General features: G+C 45.7%; 1 protein-coding gene across 4 annotated transcripts in view; it reads left to right on the top strand.

Annotated features, from left to right (window-relative positions):
* BMP2K (BMP2 inducible kinase) overlaps nt 1-27,943 on the top strand; it is a 335,672-nt gene that overhangs the window by 116,875 nt on the left and 190,854 nt on the right. For all 4 annotated transcript variants that reach the window (XM_077274475.1, XM_077274485.1, XM_077274495.1 and 1 more), the window contains exon 2: nt 9,610-9,728. In XM_077274475.1, coding sequence (XP_077130590.1) covers nt 9,610-9,728 — 119 coding nt within the window. The remainder of the gene's footprint in view (nt 1-9,609; nt 9,729-27,943) is intronic.

Here is a 27,943-nt window from a genome sequence, read left to right on the forward strand (position 1 = left end):
TTTAACGACCATTTGAGCACATAAATCCATTAAATGTCGGTTTTGCAAGCCTGCGAGAGAATATCGCAGTACGGATGCCATATGGATTACATACGGAGGATGACATGCGCAAAATACGCTGCCACACCCTGCCTACGGATGACACACGGACCACTATTTTGGGAACATTTCTACGTATTACGGCTGTAAAAAACGGACTGTATTTTCGTACGCTGAGTGTGACGCCGGCCTTACCCTATAGCTACATGTAATTGGCATTACCTGATGTGACCGGTTTCCTTTAACTCATTTTGCAGCCAATAAGGTACAGTGTAACACAGCCTTTAGAAAGCAATATTTTTTAAAGGGAACCGGTCACCCCCAAAATCAAAGATGACCAGGGCAGAACTACCGCGGTCGCAGGGGTCGCAGCTGCGACTGGGCCCGGAGTGCTTAGGGCCCGCCCAGTCCAGCAAAGACTGGGCGGGCCCCTAAGCACTGAGCTACAAAATTGTCTGCCGGCCCTTTAAATCAGTGGGTGGCTTTAAATGCGGCCAGCCGGCAGGTCCGCAATTCTCCGGGGGCAGCCTGCCATATCGTGCCGGCTGCCGACCCTTTAACCCCCGGGTGCAGGGTAAGCAGCGTTCATTACAGAACGCTGCCTCTCCTGCACAGCAGCACAGGAATGATGTAATTGGGGTGGGCGGGGTTACCCGGTGGGCGGAGTTACCGCCCAATGCTCTCCTGTCCTGTCCCGACTCCGGAAATAGGAGCTGCTGCCCAACAGAGTCCAGACTCCAGAGCGATCTCTGTGCTGCCAGCTCTGTGCCTCTCTGCAGGTGATCTGTGCCCCTCAGCTCTGTGCCACCTCCCACTGTTTGCCCCAATATGATCTGTGTGCCCCAATATGATCTGTGCCCCCCACTGTGTGCCCCAATATGATCTCTGTGCCCCACGCAGAGTGCCCCAATATGATCTCTGTGCTCCAATATGATCTGTGCCCCCGATGTGTGCCCCAATATGATCTGTGCCCCCCGCTGTATGCGCCAATATGATCTCTGTGCCCCAATATGATCTCTGTGCCCCCCCCTGTATGCACCAATATGATCTCTGTCCCCCGCTGTATGCAGCAATATGATCTCTGTGCCCCCCACTGTGTGCCCCAATATGATCTCTGTGCCCCCCGCTGTATGCACCAATATGATCTGTGCCCCCCGCTGTATGCACCAATATGATCTCTGTGCTCGCTGTATGCACCAATTTGATCTCTGTGCCCCGCTGTGTGCCCCAATTTGATCTCTGTGCCCCCCGCTGTGTGCCCCTATATGATCTGTGCCCCCCGCTGTGTGCACCAATATGATCTCTGTGCCCCGCTGTGTGCCCCAATTTGATCTCTGTGCCCCCGCTGTGTGCCCCTATATGATCTGTGCCCCCCGCTGTATGCACCAATATGATCTCTGTGCCCCCCGCTGTATGTACCAATATGATCTCTGTGCCCCACTGTTTGCCCCAGTATGATCTCTGTGCCCCCCGCTGTATGCACCAATATGATCTCTGTGCCCCGCTTTATGCACCAATATGATCTCTGTGCCCCCCACTGAGTGCCCCAATATGATCTCTGCCGCCACGCTGTGTACCCCAATATGATCTGTGCCCCCCCCCCGCTGTATGCACCAATATGATCTCTGTGCCCCCCAGCTATGTGCCCCCTGTGATTTCTGTGCCCTTTGTGAGTGCGGCCCTCGTTCGTGCTTGGGCGTGCGTCTGCAGCCCTGGTCAGTACGGGCAAAGAGGAGAGCGTGTGCACACCAGGGCCTGTGCAGAAGTGTGAAAAGGCCGCACAGATGCCTGAGGCTACTTTCACACTAGCGTCGTGCACTGCACGTCGCTATGCGTCGTTTTGTAGAAAAAAAGCATCCTGCAAAAGTGCTTGCAGGATGCGTTTTTTCTCCATAGACTTGCATTAGCGACGCATTGCCACATGTCGCAACCATCGTGCGACGGTTGCATCAGACCGTCGCCACCAAAAAACGTTCATCACCACATCACAATGGGGCAGCGGATGCGTTGAAAAACAGCATCCGCTGCCCCCGTTGTGCGGCGCTTTCACTGCGTCGGTACGTCGCAACGACGCAATTCGTCGTGCATCGTATGACGCTAGTGTGAAAGTAGCTTGAGCCTCACTCTGAACAGCGCTCTCCTCACCAATCCCCGGCCGGCATCCGCTCCAAGTCTTCAGCACCTCCGACGCTGCCTGGACAGTGGACCCTCCTCATCCTACTCCATCTCAGGTGAGTACCAGGGTGAAAGCTTTTTACATATATGCAGCATTTGCAGTTTGACCTGTATACTGTGTATAGACTGCTGTATGTACAATATATGTGACACTGCTGTACATAATCACCGTATCACCTATATAATGTATATACAGAAGTCTATATTCATTATATAGGTGACACTGTGACTAATGTGTATACACGTGATATAGCTGATACTGCTGTGTATATATAGTGCATCTACACACTGCAATCACAGTATCACCTATATAATGCATGTACAGCAGTCTATATACATTGTATAGGTGAAACTGCAACTGCGGTATGTACGTTATATAGGTTATACCACTGTGTGTAATATACTGCGACCGCTGTGTATAGCCCATATAGGCCAGCCGCAGTGTGCGTGTTATATACATACACACACACACATACACACTGCAGCTGGCCTATATGGGCTATACACAGTGGTCGCAGTATATTACACACAGTGGTATAACCTATATAACGTACATACCTCAGTCGCAGTTTCACTTATATAATGTTTGTGTGTGGGTCTGTGATATATATATATATGTATATATATACACACTTACACACATACACATACACACACACACACACACACACACACACACACACACACACACACACACACACCACTCTGATTGATTGTGATAAGTGTCAGACTCTTTATTGGCCCAACGTGGCAACGTTTCGGATCAATAACAGGACATTTCTCTGATATGAAACTGAAATGTTGCCACATGGGCTAATAAAGAGTCCACTGTTTAAAGGGATTGTAGAGATATAGAAAAAATACACATCACCGATGTGCCTACGTGTCTCTGCCTCCACAAATAAATAGTACAACTGATTGCCGCTGTTATGCCATGTATGCCTGACCTTAGGCTACGTTCACATTTGCGTTGTGCGCCGCAGCGTCGGCGCCGCAGCGCACAACGCAAACAAAAACGCAGCAAAACGCATGCACAACGCTGCGTTTTGCGCCGCATGCGTCGTTTTTTTCATTGAATTTGGACGCAGCAAAAATGCAACTTGCTGCGTCCTCTGCGCCCCGACGCGGGCGCCGCAGCGACGCATGCGGCGCAAAACGCAAGTGCGCCGCATGTCCATGCGCCCCCATGTTAAATATAGGGGCGCATGACGCATGCGGCGCCGCTGCGGCGCCCGACGCTGCGGCGCTGGCCGCAAATGTGAACGTAGCCTAAGACACTGGGTGCACATAAAAAGTGGAATATAAAAATCCAGGCAAAGAAAAAACAGAAGTGCACTCACCGGTCTTTTGTGCGAAAGTCCTTTATTTAGAACACTAGATGGCAGCCCGATTCTAAAGAATCGGGAGTCTAGAATCCATATATACTTTATTTATTCAAATGTAAGAATAATACAATTAATAAATAATAGTAAGAAAGAACAAAAAATGGCTGCACTCACCAGCTCTTGACAATTCTTGACAGTACGGCACATTTCTGATTGGTCGCTCGCGGCAGGCGGCAACCAATCAGAAAAGTGCCGCGCACCACGAAGGCATATATCTTTGTCCACCCTGAGTGGGTGTAGGACGCTGGTGACGTCACTTATCTCCGGACATTATCTCCGGACAAAGCCACGGAAGTTGGCACAAATTGTCGGAAGTAGTATTCTAGGCAATTATATATTAGATTTTAATGTTATCAGTGTTTACCTTTGAACGTTTATATTGTATTGTCCTGTCACCAGCCATGTGTACGATTATCGGCCGAAAGCCTCTCTGGAACCAATAATCACCCCATGTAAAGGTATCTTTATAAGTTAAAGATTCAGAATACTATGACTTTTATCATATCCTGAACAGTCAAGTTTTTTATGAACCGTTAAGGCTTTCTGGTTGAAGTAAAAAAAACTCTGCGTGTTTACAGTTTGAAACCATAAAATGTTGAAAAATTATGTCATTCTTGAGTATATCACTCAATGGTGCTCATAAACGTGTCAAATTTGATCTATAATATACTTTAATATACGTTACTTTAATCTTTAATATACTTAAGAACAGGGCCCCAGACGTCACACAGGGGGTCTGAAACACCGCACAGTGGTCCAAAATATCGCTGTGCTCTGCCTGGGGCCCCATATGCTGCCTGGGGCCCCTGTGCTCTGCCTGGGGCCCCATATGCTGCCTGGGGCCCCTGTGCTCTGCCTGGGGCCCCTGTGCTCTGCCTGGGGCCCCATGTTCTGCCTGGGGCCCCTGTGCTCTGCCTGGGGCCACTGTGCTCTGCCTGGGGCCCCATATGCTGCCTGGGGCCCCTGTGCTCTGCCTGGGGCCCCATATGCTGCCTGGGGCCCCTGTGCTCTGCCTGGGGCCCCATAGGCTGCCTGGGGCCCCTGTGCTCTACCTGGGACCACTGTGCTCTGCCTGGGGCCCCATATGCTGCCTGGGGCCCCTGTGCTCTGCCTGGGGCCCCTGTGCTCTGCCTGGGGCCCCATGTTCTGCCTGGGGCCACTGTGCTCTGCCTGGGGCCCCATAGGCTGCCTGGGGCCCCTGTGCTCTGCCTGGGACCACTGTGCTCTGCCTGGGGCCCCATATGCTGCCTGGGGCCCCTGTGCTCTGCCTGGGGCCCCATATGCTGCCTGGGGCCCCTGTGCTCTGCCTGGGGCCCCATATGCTGCCTGGGGCCCCTGTGCTCTGCCTGGGGCCTCTGTGCTCTGCCTGGGGCCCCATGTTCTGCCTGGGGCCCCTGTGCTCTGCCTGGGGCCACTGTGCTCTGCCTGGGGCCCCTGTGCTCTGCCTGGGGCCCCATATGCTGCCTGGGGCCCCAGTGCTCTGCCTGGGGCCCCATGTTCTGCCTGGGGCCCCTGTGCTCTGCCTGGGGCCCCATATGCTGCCTGGGGCCCCTGTGCTCTGCCTGGGGCCCCATATGCTGCCTGGGGCCCCTGTGCTCTGCCTGGGGCCCCTGTGCTCTGCCTGGGGCCCCTGTGCTCTGCCTGGGGCCCCTGTGCTCTGCCTGGGGCCCCTGTGCTCTGCCTGGGGCCCCATGTTCTGCCTGGGGCCCCTGTGCTCTGCCTGGGGCCACTGTGCTCTGCCTGGGGCCCCATATGCTGCCTGGGGCCCCTGTGCTCTGCCTGGGGCCCCATATGCTGCCTGGGGCCCCTGTGCTCTGCCTGGGGCCACTGTGCTCTGCCTGGGGCCCCATAGGCTGCCTGAGGCCCCTGTGCTCTGCCTGGGACCACTGTGCTCTGCCTGGGGCCCCATATGCTGCCTGGGGCCCCTGTGCTCTGCCTGGGGCCACTGTGCTCTGCCTGGGGCCCCTGTGCTCTGCCTGGGTGTAGGACACTGGTGACGTCACTTAGCTCCGGACATTAGCTCCGGACATTAGCTCCGGACATTAGCTCCGGACATTAGCTCCGGACAAAGCCACGGAAGTTGGCACAAATTGCAGGAAGTAGTATTCTAGGCAATTATATATTAGATATGCGGGCACACTTGGGGAGAACGTGGACAAAAGAGTTTGTCTTTTGTCCATGTTCTCCCCAAGTGTGCCCGCATATGTAATCTAATATATAATTGCCTAGAATACTACTTCCTGCAATTTGTGCCAACTTCCGTGGCTTTGTCCGGAGCTAATGTCCGGAGATAATGTCCGGAGCTAATGTCCGGAGCTAATGTCCGGAGATAAGTGACGTCACCAGTGTCCTACACCCAGGCAGAGCACAGGGGCCCCAGGCAGCATATGGGGCCCCAGGCAGAGCACAGTGGCCCCAGGCAGAGCACAGGGGCCCCAGGCAGCATATGGGGCCCCAGGCAGAGCACAGTGGCCCCAGGCAGAGCACAGGGGCCCCAGGCAGAACATGGGGCCCCAGGCAGAGCACAGGGGCCCCAGGCAGAGCACAGGGGCCCCAGGCAGCATATGGGGCCCCAGGCAGAGCACAGGGGCCCCAGGCAGCATATGGGGCCCCAGGCAGAGCACAGTGGTCCCAGGCAGAGCACAGGGGCCCCAGGCAGCTTATGGGGCCCCAGGCAGAGCACAGTGGCCCCAGGCAGAGCACAGTGGCCCCAGGCAGAGCACAGGGGCCCCAGGCAGAACATGGGGCCCCAGGCAGAGCACAGGGGCCCCAGGCAGAGCACAGGGGCCCCAGGCAGCATATGGGGCCCCAGGCAGAGCACAGGGGCCCCAGGCAGCATATGGGGCCCCAGGCAGCATATGGGGCCCCAGGCAGAGCACAGGGGCCCCAGGCAGCATATGGGGCCCCAGGCAGAGCACAGTGGTCCCAGGCAGAGCACAGGGGCCCCAGGCAGCCTATGGGGCCCCAGGCAGAGCACAGTGGCCCCAGGCAGAACATGGGGCCCCAGGCAGAGCACAGGGGCCCCAGGCAGAGCACAGGGGCCCCCGGCAGCATATGGGGCCCCAGGCAGAGCACAGTGGTCCCAGGTAGAGCACAGGGGCCCCAGGCAGCCTATGGGGCCCCAGGCAGAGCACAGGGGCCCCAGGCAGAGCACAGGGGCCCCAGGCAGCATATGGGGCCCCAGGCAGAGCACAGGGGCCCCAGGCAGCATATGGGGCCCCAGGCAGAGCACAGTGGCCCCAGGCAGAGCACAGGGGCCCCAGGCAGAACATGGGGCCCCAGGCAGAGCACAGGGGCCCCAGGCAGAGCACAGGGGCCCCAGGCAGCATATGGGGCCCCAGGCAGAGCACAGGGGCCCCAGGCAGCATATGGGGCCCCAGGCAGAGCACAGCGATATTTTGGACCACTGTGCGGTGTTTCAGACCCCCTGTGTGACGTCTGGGGCCCTGTTCTTAAGTATATTAAAGATTAAAGTAACGTATATTAAAGTATATTATAGATCAAATTTGACACGTTTATGAGCACCATTGAGTGATCTACTCAAGAATGACATAATTTTTCAACATTTTATGGTTTCAAACTGTAAACACTCAGAGTTTTTTTTACTTCAACCAGAAAACCTTAACGGTTCATAAAAAACTTGACTGTTCAGGATATGATAAAAGTCATAGTATTCTGAATCTTTAACTTATAAAGATACCTTTACATGGGGTGATTATTGGTTCCAGAGAGGCTTTCGGCCGATAATCGTACACATGGCTGGTGACAGGACAATACAATATAAACGTTCAAAGGTAAACACTGATAACATTAAAATCTAATATATAATTGCCTAGAATACTACTTCCGGCAATTTGTGCCAACTTCCGTGGCTTTGTCCGGAGATAATGTCCGGAGATAAGTGACGTCACCAGCGTCCTACACCCGCTCAGGGTGGACAAAGATATATGCCTTCGTGGTGCGCGGCACTTTTCTGATTGGTTGCCGCCTGCCGCGAGCGACCAATCAGAAATGTGCCGTACTGTCAAGAATTGTCAAGAGCTGGTGAGTGCAGCCATTTTTTGTTCTTTCTTACTATTATTTATTAATTGTATTATTCTTACATTTGAATAAATAAAGTATATATGGATTCTAGACTCCCGATTCTTTAGAATCGGGCTGCCATCTAGTATGTAATAAAGGACTTTCGCACAAGAGACCGGTGAGTGCACTTCTGTTTTTTCTTTGCCTGGATGTTTAAAGGGATTGTCTCCCACTAGGACAACCTCGTGTTAAACTAAATGTTCACCCCAATAAAATAATAAAGCCTATACTCACCTCCTGTGCCTGTGCCATTCCCACAGTGGCTGTTATGACCCCCTCGGGGCTGTGATGTGCTGTTGAGATGCCCGGCGCCAATCAGCGCTGGTGTCGCTGTCTCCATCTTCGGACAAACTGAACGTGAAGAGGAAGTCCAGGATGAGGGTGTGAGTTTGGATCGGGATACCCTCCACGAGGCTGGAGGTTGTGGTCTGTATACAGACAGTGAACTTCAGTCTTGTGAACACAGCCTACAACTAATTCTGTAATGGTGCATGTATACTAACGCAGATCATGTTCGTTCGTGCGTGTCTCCATTTCTAATTCACCAAATATTTTGGCATGGTGGGGGGGGCCCCATTTGAAAGTTCGCACCGGGGCCCATAACTTTGTAGTTACGCCACTGAAGATGACCTAAGCCCACCGGCATCAGGGGTTTATCTACAGCATTCTGTAATGCTGTAGATAAGCCCCCGATGTATCCTGAAATATGAGAAAAATAAAACCCAATTGCAAAAGAATGTTTTTAACCCCAAATGTTTGCAAAAATAATGTCTGTAAAGCATTGCAAAATTAATGGCGCTATATAAGTGAGTAATTAAAATAAATGAAATTTTTTTTTGCCCAGAACTGGCCTTCACAAGTTACTCTATTAGGCACTGATCACATTAGCATTAAGGATTCTTGCTATTATAAGGCATTGATAGATTGCGTTATAGTGTTTCTCAAGGTAAGAATAGTGCTGCAGACGTTGCTATATTGGAAGTCTCAATAAAAAGTTAATAGGAATATGTTTTGGGGGTTCATTTTATTTTGATTAATTTTCTTCAGAATTAAAATTTCTGTTGCAAAACCAAAACAATTCTACGAGAATAAAGAAAAAATACCATAGAGCTTGGGATTCTATACAAAGCTTTGTGACTGGTTTAGCTAAACCTATGTAAAAATTCTGTTTTCATCACGGATATTGTTGAATGAAATGTCTTTAGATGTAAATGTGCGCACATCCTAACATGTAGCTGTATGTAAAAGGCTGTTTTGAATTTTAGAAATGTTAGCCTGGTGACCAACTTTAGGATCTAAAGTATTCATTAATGGGTTCTGCAATATGAGTTGGCCAGTCATTTCAAGCTGGTTACATTATAGTATTTAAATTTGTAAAATTTATTAATTCTAATATTTAACATCTTTTATGTTTTTTGGTTGTCCATTTATCTTGGACTTTCATAATTATGCTGTAAAGAAATTTTTTGTTTTCCTTTTCATTTTTTAGATCTATGGCTTACGTAGTGCTGCCAGGGTTAGAATCTGATTTTCCTTGGTTCTCATTTGCAGCTTAAAGGGGTCTTCCAGTTACATACCAGCACCGATTAGCAGAACGGGAAACTTTTTTATCCCCGTTAGAATGGACCTGCATTCCATTCATTCATTTCGGAGCTTCGCACAACTTTTTCCGGTAGTCAATAGAGATTTAATGGAGCAGCCATTGAGCATCTGACCTGCCACGCCATTGTAACTGTTATATAAATTCCCAGATCTACCAATTGGTCTGGGTCCCTCTGGATAGGGGATTACTTGTTTTAACCAGGCAACCACCCCATAAAAGGTTTTACAATAAATACTGTATATATCAGTATATTAACTAAAATATTGTGTGTTTTTCATGCTTTCTGACCTACCTTTGACCTTCTTCACACCTCTGTAATTTTAGGTGGTTTTTCAACTGTGTTTCTTGTTCGAACTCATGGTGGACTGCGATGTGCCCTGAAAAGAATGTATGTGAACAATGTGCCTGACCTTAACATTTGCAAGAGAGAAATAACTATTATGGTAAGTCACATTTTTGCAACTGAGAATACCTTAAAAAATAAAGTTATCTGTACTCGTAGGCTACTTTCACACTTTCGTCTTATGGCCTACGTCGCAATGTGTCGTTTTGGAGAAAAAACACATCCTGCAAAGTTGCCCGCAGGGTGCGTTTTTTCTCCATAGACTTGCATTAGCGACGCATTGCGACGTATGGCCACACGTCACATCTGTCGTGCAACGGATGCATTGTGTTTTGTCGGCCGCGACGCACAAAAAAACGTTCAATGTAATGTTTTTTTGTGCGACGGGTCCGCCATTTTCGACAGCGCATGCGCGGCCGAAACTCTGCCCCCTCCTCTCCAGAACTCACAATGGGCAGCGAATGCGTTGTAAAACTGCATCCGCTGCCCACGTTGTGCTAAATTTAGCACAACGTCTGTCGGTACGTTGGGCCGACGGTTTGCGACGGCCCCGTACCGACGGATGTGTGAAAGTAGCCTTAGTCTGCATGTAAGGGTATTTGTGGTGGAAAATCAACAGCTTAGATGAGTCTTGTAAAATCTCATCTATACATTGCCGAAGTTTTCCGACTACAACTAGAGACATGGTGCGGGTTTTGAAAGATTCATGTATCCTTACTCTGCAATAGTTAGTGGTTGTGGTAGTGGATGGAAAAACCCATCCATAGGATCGACATCCGGTGCCCACACCAATCAGTTGTTATCTTCTGTGGTGGCTGGATGTAAAACAGTGTATGGAACATGACCTAGAGATTGGTCATCAATATATTACTCTTGTACAATCCCTTTAATCTGAGCTAGGTTTGGAGGATGCACAGTTAAGCAAAAAAAATTTGCTTTGTTCTGGTCTGGCATCCATATCTTAGAATACCCTGATTTTCGAAACCCCTCTCATTTTCAGTTTATTCTTGACTTTCCTGCAATTGTATGCACTACATTGTCTGAATGAAACAAAATTGAAATGAACATATAAATACATTATTTTGACCTCAACAATATATTGTACTAAAATCTATGGCTTATTACATCACCTACAAAGTACTCTCCAAGTACAGTGCTGTCATTGCTTCAAAGACAAAAGCCTCTTAGACATTACCATCAGTGAAATAGCACAATTTAAAGGCCGTTTAAAAATAGTCTACCTGTCTTTTCGTAGCATTCTTTATTTTTTCTTTTTTAACTTCAGAGCAGAATAAATAAAATTACATGAATTATTCATCTTTGCTGAATTCTGGGTGAAAATATTTGAAGGTCTTTCTCAGGGAGGTTGAAGTTAAGTTATTTTGCATTGCAGTTAGTTAAAATCCAAAGCACTTAATGCTATGAAAATTGTAAAGAGTCCAAGAATATGTCTTAAAATAACCCAGATAATTTGAGCTGTGTAATGAGCAGGCTTGTAAATCGCAATGGTAACTGTATTTGAAACATTTTCTCAGTCGATACATTATTGATTGTTCTCAAGCGTAAGATATGTTATTAGACAGGGGTCCGCCCGCAGGCAGGGACTGACTATATTGAGGGCAGTCTGGGCAACCACCTGGGGCTCAGGGTTCTTTAGGGGCTATAGGGCCATATTACCCTCATTATAGCCCTCTTGGCCACCATTGGCAGCACAGAGCACCGGCCAGGGAGCATACCTGAGACAATAGCAAGTCCCAGCTTCCTGCCTGGTGTTTTCTCTATGACTCAGCTGGCGCAATAGTGTTATTTCGCAGCGTACGTCATTTAACACTTTTCTAGCAAGAGTGCTTCTGTCCTGGTTCATCTGGAGATGTAAGTGCTTCCTTTTTTTTGTAACACAGTGGGGGAGAACACAATGCGGGGTGAATGGGGTGGGAGAGTGGATATTTAATTTTATTGAATTGGGGAGGAGAGAAGACCTGCAATTGCATTGAATTGTGAAATTGTAGTTAATTGATTGTGGAGGAGAGGAATTGCCATGAATTGGATGTGAAAGAGGATATGGACTTGCAATCAATTGGGGGAGAGAGAGAACATGAAATAATAATGAATAGAGGGGGAAGGACATGGAATTGTATTGAATTGGGAGAGAGGATGTAATTGCAATGAATTGGATGGTAGGTGAGAGGGCATGGAATTGTAATGAGTTTGGGGAGGGAGAACATATAATTGTAATGAATTAGGTTGCGGTGGTGGAGTGGACGTGTATTTGTAATGAATTGGGGTAATAGAGGATATGGAATTGCAATGAATTGGGGGTAGAAGTGGAAGGGAGGACATGTAATAGGATAGGAGAGTAGACCTGTAGACATGTAATTACAATGCATTGGGCTATGGTGGTAAGAAGACATATAATTGAGGGTAAATTGGGAGTTCGGACAAACAATTGTTTAGCTAACAGCCATCTTGCCCGAATCCTAACAGTTTTCTTTGTGAGGGAGACACTGACACTCCTCTGGCTGTAGCTTAACTCCCAGAGAACAAAAGTATCAGCTGCTGGAAATTCAAAGTATCGGATTCTTCTCTCCGACATGATCTGTTGGGGAGAGTCAGGAGGACCCACACACATTAGACTGTTGGCCGATTGCACCGATATCAGCGGGTTCAACTGACTTTAATGTACCATACATATTATATGAATCTTGACCAAACACTACTTTGATGGGGGCAGCTAACAGTCCATGGCTATGTATATATTGCGCTTGGAGATGGGAATAATTTGTGGATGCCTCCTGCGCTGCTGTGTATGAAGTACGTCAATTTCAGCGATTTATTCAAACTTGTGGTTTTTATTCTACGTGTTTCAAATTGTTGAGCACTTCTTCATCAGGAAATGATCACTTACATATGTTGTTGTCATTGTTCTTAAGACCCACATGCATGTTACATGAAAATCTGGTTTTCGAGAGAGAAAGAAGGACCAGTCCATTGGAATTTCAACAGATTATTTAGTTTTTAGGGGAAATAAGTTTGTACTCTCTTGAGAATGCTCGGCTTTGTATGGGGGAGTCAGAAAAGATAGCGGTTTGTCAACCAAATATTCAGTGGACAGTTATATCATGTGTTTGACCAGCTTCAGAAATCTAACTGAAAACCCTTGTAAGGGATGAAATGTTGGCCATAGTGGTTGTCACACTGCTTCGTCAGGTAAAAATGCACCATACAATTTGTTGTGCAATCTCTCCGGAGTATGCCGATATGCAATATGTGGATGAAAACTATTGATTGGGTGCACAGCAAGGCTCTGAAGGGAAGGAGCGCCGTTTGACTTTTTGAATGCAAAATTTTCTGGAATCATTAGCGTACGCCATGTTGCACTTGGAGAGCCCTTGATGTGCCTAAGCAGAGGATTTCCCCGCCCACAAGTGACACATTTTGGAAACTAAATCCCTCAAGGAACTTTTCTAGATGTGTAGTGAGCACCTTGATCCCCCAGTTGCAATTTATGCTGATTACACTGATATCCCGTATGTTGTCGAAAACTACTTTTGAGGCACAGTGCAAAGCTCAGAATGGAAGGAGCGCAATACTGGAGTTCAGATTTTGCGGGACTAGTTTAAGGGTGTCATGTGACATTGGCAGAGCCCCTGAGAGCCAGAACAGCAGAGCACCCCCCCCATAAGTGACTCCATTTTACAAAATGCACCTCTCAATTAACTCATCTAGGTGTGAAGTGAACAACAGGCGTGTCACAGAATTTTATACCATTGGGCAGTGAAGAAAAAATCTGTTGAGTGTAGAAATACCCCATATGTGGCTGTATAGATTGGGGGGGGGGGGACATAGGCTAAGTTCACATTAGCGTTTCTGTGCGCAGCGTATCATCTGCATGTGCAAACGCATTCCAAAACGCATGTTAATGCAGGGGTTTTTATCCGCATGATCTTACGCATGACGGCAAAAAAAGCCGCGTGTGCATGCGTTTGTATGCGCTTTTTTGCATGCGTTTGCGTTGTTTATGCGCATGCGTACTGTATTTTCCAATGTGCATGGCTTATGGGATTTTTATATATAGACCCTGCACAGATGAAATCCTCTTTTGATTTTGTGTCCTGCTGCAAGATGGATCTTAGCGTGGAGAGCTTCAATCTGAGTCTGGATTTATCATTCAAATTGGCTTTTGCTTTTGCTGTGGCTTGTGAGGAAGAAAGGAGAAGAGAAAGACGGAGAACACGTCGTCGTCGCTATTGGCAACACCCCATTGTTGAAGTCCGAGAAAGCCGTGGAGCCTACCACTCATTGTACACAGAGCTTTTTTTAAATGTTTTGGCTCTTTTAAACAATAAAAATGATCCAAAGGTATGACCTGGGATATAAATTGGTGTGGATGCAGCGTGTAAGCGCATGTTCACACTAGCCACTGAACAGAAAAAAAACAAGTACAGAAACGTAATGATTTAAATACCGTATTTTTCAGACCTATAAGACGCAGTGGACCATAAGACACACCCCAAATTTTCAGAAGGAAAAGGGGGAAACAAAATAATGCTTCAAATGGGGATCCGTCTTACAGTCCTGAATTCAGCTTACCCTGGGAGAATCAGCAACGTTGGTGGAGCAGAGTCACAGGGTGTGTTTGGTGGTCCGACGATGATATGACCCAGACTCGTGCGGCAGGTTTGGTGGTGCGGGGGCTCCGCCACCATTTTATGAAAGCCTGGAGCCCCCACACATCCATTGCTGCGATGCGGTGGTCTCCTGGAAATCCCATCCTAAGGCTAGTGCTGCAGGTCCGGCGGTTCTCTGTGGTGCATCGGACGGAGGCGGTGCATCGGACGGAGGCGGTGCATGCGCAGATTGAGAATTCGGCAATGAGATCTTGTCTCGTTGCCGAGATCTCAATCTACACATGTGCCGCCTCCAGGGGCCATTTTGCTGGAGGCCACAGCATCGAAGCAATGGAAGTGCGGGGGCTCCAGACTTTCACAAAATGTCGCCGGAGCTCCCGCACCACTGAACATCACTGAGCCTGCTGAACCTACTGTGCCTGGATTGGAGTGAGAGCATCTCCCTGCGGCGTCGAACCACCAGAAGAATCGCCCGACTCCTGCCATTTTGCTAATTGTAAGAACGATACATTCTGACTATAAGACACCCTCCCCCCCCCCCCCCCGTTTTCCCCAAAAATTTTGGGAGAAAAAAGTGCGTCTTATAGACCTAAAAAATACGGTACCTTGCAGTAAATAAATAAAGTTCTTCTCAATAAATTAGAATATCATCAAAAAGTTAATTTATTTCAGTTACTCAATACAAAAAGTGAAACTCATATATAGAGTCATTACAAACCGTGATCTATTTCAAATGTTTATTTATGTTATTGTTGATGATTATGGCTTACAGTGAAATGAAAACCCAAAAGTCATTATCTCAGTAAATTAGAGTAATTAACAAAAAACACCTACAAAGGCTTCCTTAGCGTTTGAAAAGGTCTCTTAGTCTGTTTCAGTAGGCTCCACAATCATGGGGAAGATTGTTGACTTGACAAATGTCTAGAAGGCCGTCATTGCCAAACTCCACAAGCAGGGTAAGCCACAAAAGGTCACTGCTAAAGAAACTGGCTGTTCAGAGTGCTGTATCCAAACATATGAATGGAAAATTGAGTGGAAGGAAAAAGTGTGATAGAACCGGGATAACCGCAGCCTTGAAAGGATTGTTAAGAAAAGGCCATTCAAAAATTTTGGGGTGATTCACAAGGAGTGGACTGCTGCTGGAGTCATTGCTTAAAGAGCCACCACACACAGATGTATCCAAGACATGGGCTATAAGTGTTGCATTCCTTGTTTCAAGCCACTCATGACCAATTCACAACGCCAGAAGCGTCTTACCTGGGCCAATGAGAAAAAAAGAACTGAACTGCTCAGTGGTTCAAGGTGTTGTTTTCAGATGAAAGTATATTTTGCATTTCATTTGGAAATCAAGGTCCCAGAGTCTGGAGGATGAGTGGAGAGGCACACAATCCAAGCTGCTTGAGGTCTAGCGTTACGTTTCCGCAATCAGTGATGGTTTGGGGAGCCATGTCATCTGCAGGTGTAGGTCCACTGTGTTTTATCAAGAGCAAAGTCCGCGCAGCCGTCAACCAGGAAATTTTTGAGCACTTCATGCTTCCCTCTGCCGACAAGCTTTTTGGAGATGGAAATTTTATTCTCCAGCAGGACTTGGCACCTGTCCATACTGCCCATACCTGGTTTAAAAACAACAGTATCATTGGACCTGATTGGCCAGCAAACTCGCCTGACCTTAACCCCATAGAGAATCTATGGGGTATTGTCAAGAGGAAGATGAGAAACACCAGACCCAACAATGCAGATGAGCTGAAGGCTGCTGTCAAAGCAACCTGGGCTTCCATAACACCTCAGCAGTGCCACAGGCTGATCGCCTCCATGCCACGCCACATTGATGCAGTAATTGATGCAAAAGGAGTCCCGACCAAGTATTGAGTGCATTAACTGAGCTTACATTTCAGTAGGCCAAAAAACCTTACCATTTTTCATGTGACATGCATGTAGATGAGGGCTGGACCCAAGTAGTGGAAACACAGCTGAGGGAGACCACATGAATAATGCCCAGTTCAAGAGAAAGGCAGGCCACACCCTTATATGCACATAATGCAAACAGACAGAAAAAATCCCAAGGTATGAACTAGGAAATAAATATATCTTGGTACCGTGTTAGCCAGTAGATAGAAAAATATTTAGAATTGAGAGTCCTCAGTGGTTGATACCTTTTAATGGCTAACTGAAAAGATGGTAACAAATTGCAAGCTTTCGAGACTACATACGTCTCTTCATCAGGGAAAGACTAAAACAAATTCTGAAGAATCACATATTTATGTACAACATAGTATAGAAAAGAAAAAAAAAAAAGGGAAGAGGGGGAAAAAAACCATGGATAAGCCAGGTGACATGAAGCAGAATTACCATGGGTGATAAACAGTTACGTCCATAAATATTGGGCCAATTCTTAGATAAGGATTGTTTTATTGTCCTGTGATTAGGGTCTCTGTTGTGATGACCCCACATGGTCTGATGGGCAGGTTCCTTAGTTGATGTAAAAAGACATAAATCCGTGTGACACATTCATTCCTGCAGTTAGAGTGTCAAAGGTTGTCATCAGTTTATATTCCCAGACTCTCCTGTCTTTCTGCGATTTGAAGTTACCTTTTAGTACAAGTAATTTCATGTCCATAATGTTATGATTTGGGAGACAGAAATGTATTGCCACAGGTAGATCCATTCTTTTTTCTCTTATTGTATGGCGGTGAGAGTTCATCCTTGTTCTCAGTTTCTGCCCTGTCTCCCCCACATACAGACCCCCAGTTGGACATTTAGTACATATTATTAAGTACACCACATTAGAAGTGACGCAGCTGAAAGTACATGGTATCTTGTAGTCCTTACATTTTTTCTGGTTGCAAGGAAAGGTACCTGCAGCTGTGGGAGAGGACAGGGAGCTCTTGACAATGATGCTTCTTAGATTTGGGGGCTGCCTAAAACACAGTAGTGGGGGGTCTGAAAAAATGGATTGTAATCGGGCATCTTTTTGCAGTAAAGGTTGTAATTTCCGTGCAGCTCCCCTTAGCGCCTCCAGATTTGGATTGTAGGTAACTACTAGAGGTACCCGGTTATTTTCTTCTTTAGTTTTGTAATGTAGCAGGTGATTCCTTGATATTCTGGTGGCTCTTGTGATCTGATTTTCTCCAACAGCTGCAGGTACCTTTCCTTGCAACCAGAAAAAATGTAAAACCTGTCCATTTATAATGACCACGGACAAGATAAAGATTCCCAACTCACATCAGGACTACAAGATACCAGGTACTTTCAGATGCGTCACTTCTAATGTGGTGTACTTAATAATATGTACTAAATGTCCAACTGGGGGTCTGTATGTGGGGGAGACAGGGCAGAAACTGAGAACAAGGATGAATTCTCACCGCCATACAATAAGAGAAAAAAGAATGGATCTACCTGTGGCAATACATTTCTGTCTCCCAAATCATAACATTATGGACATGAAATTACTTGGAACTAAGGAACCTGCCCATCAGACCATGTGGGGTCATCACAACAGAGACCCTAATCACAGGACAATAAACCAATCCTTATCTAAGAATTGGCCCACTATTTATGGACGTAACTGTTTATCACCCATGGTAATTCTGCTTCATGTCACCTGGCTTATCCATGTTTTTTTTTCCCCACTTCTTTTTTTTTTTCTTTTCTTTTCTATACTATGTTGTGCATAAATATGTGATTCTTCAGAATTTTCTTTTAGTCTTTGCCTGATGAAGAGACGTATGTAGTTTCGAAAGCTTGCAATTTGTTACCATCTTTTCAGTTAGCCATTAACCCCTTAATCCCATATGACGTACTATCCCGTCAAGGTGACCTGGGACTAAATTCCTAGTGACGGGATAGTACGTCATAGCGATCGGCCGCGTGTCAGCTGCCTATCGCAGCTGACATCCGGCACTATGTGCCAGGAGCGGTCACGGACCGCCCCCGGCACATTAACCCCCGGTACACCGCGATCAAACATGATCGCGGTGTACCGGCGGTACAGGGAAGCATCGCGCAGGGAGGGGGCTCCCTGCGGGCTTCCCTGAGACGATCGGTACAAGGGAATGTACTCACCTTGTACCGAGCGTCTCCTCCCTGCAGGCCCCGGATCCAAAATGGCCGTGGGGCTGCATCCGGGTCCTGCAGGGAGTACTTCCGGGTGCCGTGCAGGCGCTGGTAAGCCTGCGGCGATGTGAGTGAGATCGCCGAACTGATAGAGTGCTATGCAAACTATCAGATCGGCGATCTGTGATGTCCCCCCTGGGACAAAGTAAAAAAGTTAAAAAAAATTTTTCCACGTGTGTAAAAAAAAATAAATAAAAAAAAAATAAAAAAAAAAAATGCCTAAATAAAGAATAAAAAAAAATATATATTATTCCCATAAATACATTTCTTTATCTAAAAAAAACAATAAAAGTACACATATTTAGTATCTCCGCGTCCGTAACGACCCAACCTATAAAACTGTCTCACTAGTTAACCCCTTCAGTGAACACCGTAAGGAAAAAAAAAAAAAAACGAGCCAAAAAACAACGCTTTATTATCATACCGCCGAACAAAAAGTGAAATAACACGCGATCAAAAAGACGGATATAAATAACCATGGTACCGCTTAAAACGTTATCTTGTCCCGCAAGAAACGAGCCGCCATATAGCATCATAACCAAAAAAATAAAAAAGTTAGTCCTCAGAATAAAGCGATGCCAAAATAATTATTTTTTCTATAAAATAGCTTTTATCGTATAAAAGCGCCAAAACATAAAAAATGATATAAATGAGATATCGCTGTAATCGTACTGACCCGAGGAATAAAACTGCTTTATCAATTTTACCAAACGTGGAACGGTATAAACGCCTCCCCCAAAAGAAATTCATGAATAGCTGGTTTTTGGTCATTCTGCCTCACAAAAATCGGAATAAACAGTGATCAAAAACTGTCACATGTCCGAAAATGTTACCAATAAAAACGTCAACTCGTCCCGCAAAAAACAAGACCTCACATGACTCTGTGGACCAAAATACGGAAAAATTATAGGTCTCAAAATGTGGAGACGCAAAATCTTTTTTGCTATAAAAAGCGTCTTTTAGTGTGTGACAGCTGCCAATCATAAAAATCCGATATAAAAAACGCTATAAAGGTAAATCAAACCCCCCTTCATCACCCCCTTAGTTAGGGAAAAATCATAAAATTAAAAAAAGTATTTATTTCCATTTTCCCATTAGGGTTAGGGCTAGGGTTAGGGTTAGCGTTAGGGCTAGGGTTAGGGTTAGGGCTGGGGCTAGGGTTGGAGCTAAAGTTAGGGTTGGGGCTAAAGTTAGGGATAGGGTTGGGGATAAAGATAGGGTTAGGGTTGGGGCTAAAGTTAGGGTTAGGGTTTGGATTACATTTACGGTTGGGATTAGGGTTGGGATTAGAATTAGGGGTGTGTCAGGGTTAGGGGTGTGGTTAGGGTTACAGTTGGGATTAGGGTTAGGGGTGTGTTTGGATTAGTTTCAGGTAGAATTGGGGAGTTTCCACTGTTCAGGCACATCAGGGGCTCTCCAAACGCGACATGGCGTCCGATCTCAATTCCAGACAATTCTACGTTGAAAAAGTAAAGCAGTGCTCCTTCCCTTCCGAGCTCTCCCGTGCGCCCAAACAGGGGTTTACCCCAACATATGGGGCATCAGCGTACTCGGGACAAATTGGACAACAACTTTTGGGGTCCAAGTTCTCTTGTTATCTCTGGGAAAATAAAAATTTGGGGGGCTAAAAATCATTTTTGTGGGAAAAAAAGGATTTTTTATTTTCACGGCACTGCGTTGTAAACTGTAGTGAAACACTTGGGGGTTCAAAGTTCTCACAACACATCTAGATCAGTTCTTTGGGAGGTCTAGTTTCCAATATGGGGTCACTTATGGGGGGTTTATACTGTTTGGGTACATCAGGGGCTCTGCAAATGCAACATGACGCCTGCAGACCAATCCATCTAAGTCTGCATTCCAAATGGCGCTCCTTCCCTTCCAAGCTCTGCCATGCGCCCAAACAGTGGTTCCCCCCCAGATATGGGGTATCAGCGTACTCAGGACAAATTGGACAACAACTTTTGGAGTCCAATTTATCCTGTTACCCCTGTGAAAATACAAAACTGGGGGCTAAAAAATCATTTTTCTGAAAAAAAAAAAAGAATTTTTATTTTCACGGCTCTGCGTTATAAACTGTAGTGAAACACTTGGGGGTTCAAAGCTCTCAAAACACATCAAGATAAGTTCCTTAGGGGGTCTACTTTCCAAGATGGTGTCACTTGTGGGGGGTTTTAATGTTTAGGCACATCAGGGGCTCTCCAAACGCGACATGGTGTCCCATCTCAATTCCAGTCAATTTTGCATTGAAAAGTCAAATGGCGCTCCTTCCCTTCCGAGCTCTGCTATGTGCCCAAACAGTGGTTTACCCCGACATATGGGGTATCGTTGTACTCAGGACAAATTGCACAAGAACTTTTGTGGTCTAATTTCTTCTCTTACCCTTGGGAAAATAAAAAATTGGGGGTGAAAAGATCATTTTTGTGAAAAAATATGATTTTTTATTTTTACGGCTCTGCATTATAAACTTCTGTGAAGCACTTGGTGGGTCAAAGTGCTCACCACACATCTAGATAAGTTCCTTAGGGGGTCTACTTTCCAAAATGGTGTCATCTGTGGGGGGTTTCAATGTTTAGGCACATCAGGGGCACTCCAAACGCAACATGGCGTCCCATCTCAATTCCAGTCAATTTTGCATTGATAAGTCAAATGGCGCTCCTTCGCTTCCGAGCTCTGTCATGTGCCCAAAAAGTGGTTTACCCCCACATATGGGGTATTGGCGTACTCAGGAGAAAATGGACCCCAATCGATGTTGTACAATTTGTCCTGTTACCCTTGGTAAAATAAAACAAATTGGAGCTGAAGTAAATTTTGTGTGAAAAAAAGTTAAATGTTCATTTTTATTTCAACATTCCAAAAATTCCTGTGAAACACCTGAAGGGTTAATAAACTTCTTGAATGTGGTTTTGAGCACCTTGGTGCAGTTTTTAGAATGGTGTCACACTTGGTTATTTTCTATCATATAGACCCCTGAAAATGACTTCAAATGAGATGTGGTCCCTAAAAAAAAATGGTGTTGTAAAAATGAGAAATTGCTGGTCAACTTTTAACCCTTATAACTCCCTAACAAAAAAAAATTTTGGTTCCAAAATTGTGCTGATGTAAAGTAGACATGTGGGAAATGTTACTTATTAAGTATTTTGCGTGACGTATCTCTGTGATTTAAGGGCATAAAAATTCAAAGTTGGAAAATTGTGAAATTTTCAAAATTTTTGCCAAATTTCCGTTTTTTTCACAAATAAACACAAGTTATATCGAATAATTTTTACCACTAACATGAATTACAATATCTCACGAGAAAACAATGTCAGAATCGCCAAGATCCGTTGAAGCGTTCCAGAGTTATAACCTCATAAAGGGACAGTGGTCAGAATTGTAAAAATTGGCCCGGTCATTAACGTGCAAACCACCCTCGGGGCTTAAGGGGTTAAAAGGTATCAACCACTGAGGACTCTCAATTCTAAATATTTTTCTAAGGTATGAACTGGGATTTAAACTGGTGTGCATGCAGTGTGTAAACGCATATTCACACTAGCCACTGAACAGAGATTTTTTTATTTATGTTTGTGCAGTAGAAATGATTTTATAGAAATAATATGGTAATTATTTTTACATTACTTTATTCTGAGAGCTTTCACTTTTTATTTTTTTCGCTCATGGAGCTGAATGGCGGCTTATTTTGTGCGAGACAAGATGACGTTTTTAGCGATACCATTTTTATTTACGTTCGTCTTCACTTTCAGCAGTCTGATCATAGTTATAAAGCATAGCAATGTGTGAGCACTGTGCATGGTCAAGCAAGCTGCTAGTGCCTGGTGATCCTAATGCATCCGGTCAGCATGGCAATGATCGGCCCCTCGTGATGATGTCGCCACGGTGCTGATCGAAGGGCAGGTGGGCCCCCTGCCTGCATTCTACTGCCGGGAGCGTTGTGGGCTCCGCTCCTGGCAGTGAGTGCCAGGTGTGAGCTGTCATTTCAGCTGACACCTGGCTTAGAACTCCCGCTCCAACCATGATGTATACTGTATATACTGCAAATGTCGGGAAGGGGTTAAAGTGTAATCATTCATATTAATCAACTGCTTCTGCCTCCCTGCAGGAGGCCCACTATAGAATATTTTCCAGATTCTATTTCACAGCCGTTAAATTAAACATAATAATACTCAAGTACTCCAAAAATGTGTTGGCGCAATTGCTACTAAACAAGCGATACTGTAAACATTTTTCTGAATTGTCCAAAAACAAATGAGTTCTGGAAAAAAAAGATCAAGATCTTATCCCACAAATAACAGAACATCAATGAAATGCCTCAAAAATCAGGCCCATTACCATACACATCCTGCCAGCTACAAAAATTCTCATAGCACCCAAATGGAAGCAGAAATGATAGTAAAAAATGTCTCTACATAACATATACGAATACAACTATTCCATCAGGAATAATATATTTCATAAATATTCCAATGTAATTGGTCCTGTTGCTATAAAACATTAAATTAACAAAGCTAACAACAACTAATTGTTTTCTGATAAAAAAATATTTTAGCAACGTTTTGCAACATAAATTTAAATTCCTTTAAAGGGGACCTGTCATGTAAAAAAAATGCAATTAACCTGTAGATATGGGGTTAATCTGCAGGTTAATTGCGTTCTGAGGCTGTGTGCCTGCCGCACTGAGAGCCCTTCTCTAGGGAGGAAATACATTTTATTCCTTTTGGCAGTCTCTGGCTTACAGTCATTAGGGGTACGGTAAGCGGCTTCGGTCACCTCGGTGTACAGTGAGTGGCGTCTGTAACCACGTGCTGTCACTGACTGACACCAGGCTCTAATGCTGAGCTTACAGCCCCACTTTGATGCTTGCTTGCTGAGCTTTTGAGTATGCATTAAAGTCATTGAGCCGGGAAGTGACATACGTTAACTGTATGTCATAATTCTATAAGGGCTATCACCATTTCAAGTGTAGACAGTTTTTGTTCTTATTGAATTCTTTGTGCTGCCTGGAGTATAATATTATTACATTTTTTTTTTCATCTGCCATACTGTTCCAGAGATATGAGCTTTTTTTTTTTGGTGCTTATTTTTATACTAGTTGCCAAACTGGTATTATTCAGAACAATAATATAGAGCAGCCTAAAGGATAAGCTACACCCACTTGTAAAGATCATAAAACTTAGTAGCAATCAAAAAGCCCCATACTTCTAAGTATGTATGGTGGATTTAAAAAAAAAAAAAAAACTTTTTACAGGTCTTCTTTTAAGCCTTTGTATTAATTTTGAGGCTTGTGCAGGGGGGGGTCAACAGTATCTTAGGTCTGGTGTATTTGAGATTAGGCTGGTGTTATGTTACCTTCTGCGCTTTGCACTGCAGTACTGCTTAGTCAGATTGGGTAATGTCAGTAGAACATTACGGTAAATAAAATTAGCTTCATAAATATTGATTATATCAAGAATAAAGTGACCTTAAACTACAAGAAGTCACCCATAAAGCTTATCACATATAGTGATGCAAATAAGCCTCAAAGAGAGTGGAGTCTGGAGATCCGCTGTAAGGAGAACCTTGATGTACCCTAGATGTTTTAGTGAATCATTGTGTTCCTTATGAAATAACAATGGGGAGCATCTGTCCTTACAACTCTGTGCAGCTGATTTATTAAGACTGCATTTTCATATAGACAGTTGGAGTCAGTTGTGCTAAATTAAGAGGTGCACACCTTTTAATACATTTGTCCCTTTTTTTTAGGCTGGGCATTCTTCTGTCCCTTAAAATCAATACATTGATTAAAATATTTCTGGCTAATATTAGTAACGGCACCCGGCAAGGTTGCCCCTTGTCCCCATCCCTGTTTATATTGGTTATCAAAACGCTAATACAGAGAATTAGACAAGAAAATCAAGTTCAGGGATTACGGATAGGTAGATTAGAGATAAAAACATTGGCATTCGCAGATGACCTGCTTTTTCTTATTTCTAACCCGTTTGAAGCATTTCCCATTATCATCAATATACTTAACTATTTTGGCAAATTATCAAATTTCAAAATCAACAATACTAAATCGGAAGCACTCAACATTACCCTATCGGACTTTCAGCTAAACAATTTACGTAAACTAACCCCCTTCTCTTGGTCCACATCCTCCATAAAATATTTGGGCATCTGGATTACCAGAGACCCCATGGACCTATTCGGCTCTAACTTTTCACCCTTACTAAAGAAAATAGACGCGCAGATGAAATCATACAATTTACCCACTTTATCGTGGATAGGACGTGTCAACGTATTTAAAGCCTACCTTATGCCTTTAATATTGTACTTTATGAATATGGTACCCATTCGTCTCCCCCTCACCTTCTTCAAAAATATAAGGACCTTAATATCTAAATTTGTATGGAGAAATAAACCAGCTAGGTTACCTTTTAAACTATTATCATACCCCACCTCAAGCGGTGGTTTGGGACTACCTGACCCTCACATCTACTACAAAACCATACATTTAAGTAGATGGCTAAGAATTGCAGTTGGCCTTGAGAAAGGTATACTAGACTCGGTAGACATGACTCTGTTGGACAGTGGGGGAATTCCATTCTTGTGGTCACGTTCAAAGCCAACGGCTTCGTTGGGTCTAGATGAAATAACTTTAGCTACCCTACATATTAGACGTTCTGTTTTGAACGAACTGCCTCCAGAATCATTCCCATCATCATTAACTCCTATTGCAGTCATTCCTTATTTAATTAATCCTAACTTTGAGGACTCATATAACTTGTGGTCGAAGCTCCCTATGGATTCTCTCTCTTGTTTTTATGAGGGTAAAATTCTCAAAAATAATATTTGGCCCAGCAACGCCCTGGCGTCCCCAAGAAATTTTTTACAAGAACACCACACTAAACGTATACTTACGCAATTCAGAGATCGGTTCCCACACAGGTCCAACTGGTCATGGCTAGATCTCATGCTTAAAACAGGTTCAGCTAGATATAAAGTTATATCCCGCATGTACCCCCGACTCATTACTCCTTCTCAACCCTCCAAACCCTCTTTTATATACTCTTGGGAATCTGAATTAAATTTTACTTTCTCAGACGACCAGATTTCTAAGATGTTGAAGTTTGCCCGAGGCTTCTCTCGATGTATCCTGCTACAGGAAAACTCATATAAGATACTAACCAGATGGCATATGACACCGGTCAAGCTCCATCATCTTGGTTTGTCTGACTCTGACTTGTGTTGGCGGTGTCGGGTCACCCAAGGGAACCATACACACATATTTTGGGAATGTCCTATCATCAGAAAGTTCTGGGAGGGAGTTGACTCAACATTTAAAAAGCTAAAACTAACCAAAACTAACCTACTAGCCGTTGAGGCTATTCTCTCGTGCCCGACAAATAACTTCAGACCTTCCAGACATGGCCTTCTCCCCCTAATGCTTAGTGCGGCAAAGCATTTAATAACCACTCATTGGAAGAGTGATTCCCCTCCAACACTAGGTGAATGGTTTAACAAAATTGACCATATCTATAGATTAGAGGAACTCTCAAGTTGGGAAGCGCATGCCCATGAACGTTTTGTATCGAATTGGCTCCCCTGGAGAATGTTTCGATCCGAGACGTCCTAATATTACTACTTACTTGTTCTTGCCATTTTGAAATTTTATACTACCGTACTGTTTATTTCTTGAGTGATATATTCACGTGTGTTTGATCTGTTATGTTAATTGTTCTCCCCTCCCCCCCTTTCCTATTCTCTCCCCCCTAGACTTTTCCACTCAGGCCCTCATTCCTTTCCCTTGTCCTTCTTTTCCCCTCCCCTTTTCACCTCCTCCTTCCCTACCTTTCTCCAATGTTGTCAGTCTGGGTCTACATATTGTCATTATTGAAATGGCTATGGTTTACTTACTCTATCACAAATTGTATGTAACGTTCCCAGTCTTTACTTAAAATAAAGAATTTACAAAACAAAAATTTCTGGCTCCGCTCAATTTGCTTAACCCCTTAACGACCGCCGATACGCCTTTTAACGGCGGCCGCTAAGGGTACTTAATCCACAGCGCCGTTAATTAACGGCGCTGTGGAAAAAGTGAATAGCGCCCCCCAGAGTCGGATTTTCTCTGGGGTCTCGGTTGCCGAGGGTAGCCGAGACCCCAGAGAACATGATTCGGGGGGTTTTTACCGACCCCCGAGTTGCGATCGCCGGTAATTAACCGTTTACCGGCGGTCGCAACAACAAAAAAAAAAAACGCGATTTGCCGTTTAATTTCTCTGTCCTCCGATGTGATCGCACATCGGAGGACAGAGAAATGTGGTCCCCGATGGCCCCCAATAGCCCCCCAATACTTACCTACCTCCCCCGGTACTCCTCGTGTCTCCCCATGGGCGCCGCCATCTTTCTTCCGGGAAAAAATGGCGGGCGCACGCGCAGTGCGCCCGCCGCCCGGCACCCGGATGTTCTTTGGGGTCTCGGCTGCCGGGGGTAGCCGAGACCCCAAAGAACATGATCGGGGTCGGTTTGCACCGACCCCTGCTTTGCGATCGCCGGTAATTAACAGTTTACCGGCGACCGCAAAAAAAAAAAAAAAAAAAAGCGATCAGTTATTTCTCTGCCCTCTGATGTGATCGCACATCAGAGGACAGAGAAATAGGGGGATTCGGGGACCCTATCATACTCACCCGGGGTCCCTGGGTCCTCTTCTGTCTTCTCCTGCCAGCCGGCTTTTTCATCATGGCGGGCGCATGCGCAGTGCGCCCGCCATCTGCTGCCATCTGCCGGCCGGCAGGAGAAGACAAGTTGGGGCTAAAATTAGGGTTAGGGTTAGGGTTAGGGTTAGGGTTAGAGTTAGGGTTAGGGTTAGAGTTAGGGTTAGGGTTAGGGTTAGGGTTAGAGTTAGAGTTAGGGTTAGGGTTGGGGCTAAATTTAGGGTTAGGGCTAGGGTTAGGGTTAGGCTACTTTCACACTAGCGTTTTTTGGCTTCCGTCGCAATGCGTCGTTGGAGAAAAAACGCATCCTGCAAAAGTGCTTGCAGGATGCGTTTTTTCTCCATTGGCTTGCATTAGCGACGCATTGCGACGGATTGCCACATGTCGCATCCGTCGTGCGACGGATGCGTCGTGCTTCGGCGGACCGTCGACACAAAAAAAACTACATGTAACTTTTTTGTGCGACGTGTCCGCCATTTCCGACCGCGCATGCGTGGCCGGAACTCCGCCCCCGCCTCCCCGCACCTCACAATGGGGCAGCGGATGCGTTGAAAAAACAGCATCCGCTGCACCCGTTGTGCGGCGCTTACAACGCTAGCATCGGTACGTCGGCCCGACACACTGCGATGGGCCGAGTACGACGCTAGTGTGAAAGTAGCCTTAGGCTTCTTTCACACTTGCGTCGGTACGGGGCGGTCGCAATGCGTCGGCCCGATGTACCGACGCACGTTGTGAAAATTGTGCACAACGTGGGCAGCGGATGCAGTTTTTCAACGCATCCGCTGCCCAGTCTATGTCCTGGGGAGGAAGGGGCAGAGTTACGGCCACGCATCCGCGGAAATGGCGGACGCGACGTACAAAAAAAAGGTTACATTGAACTTTTTTTG

This window comes from Ranitomeya variabilis, chromosome 1 (genome assembly GCF_051348905.1).
Source record: "Ranitomeya variabilis isolate aRanVar5 chromosome 1, aRanVar5.hap1, whole genome shotgun sequence".
Taxonomy (NCBI): domain Eukaryota; kingdom Metazoa; phylum Chordata; class Amphibia; order Anura; family Dendrobatidae; genus Ranitomeya; species Ranitomeya variabilis.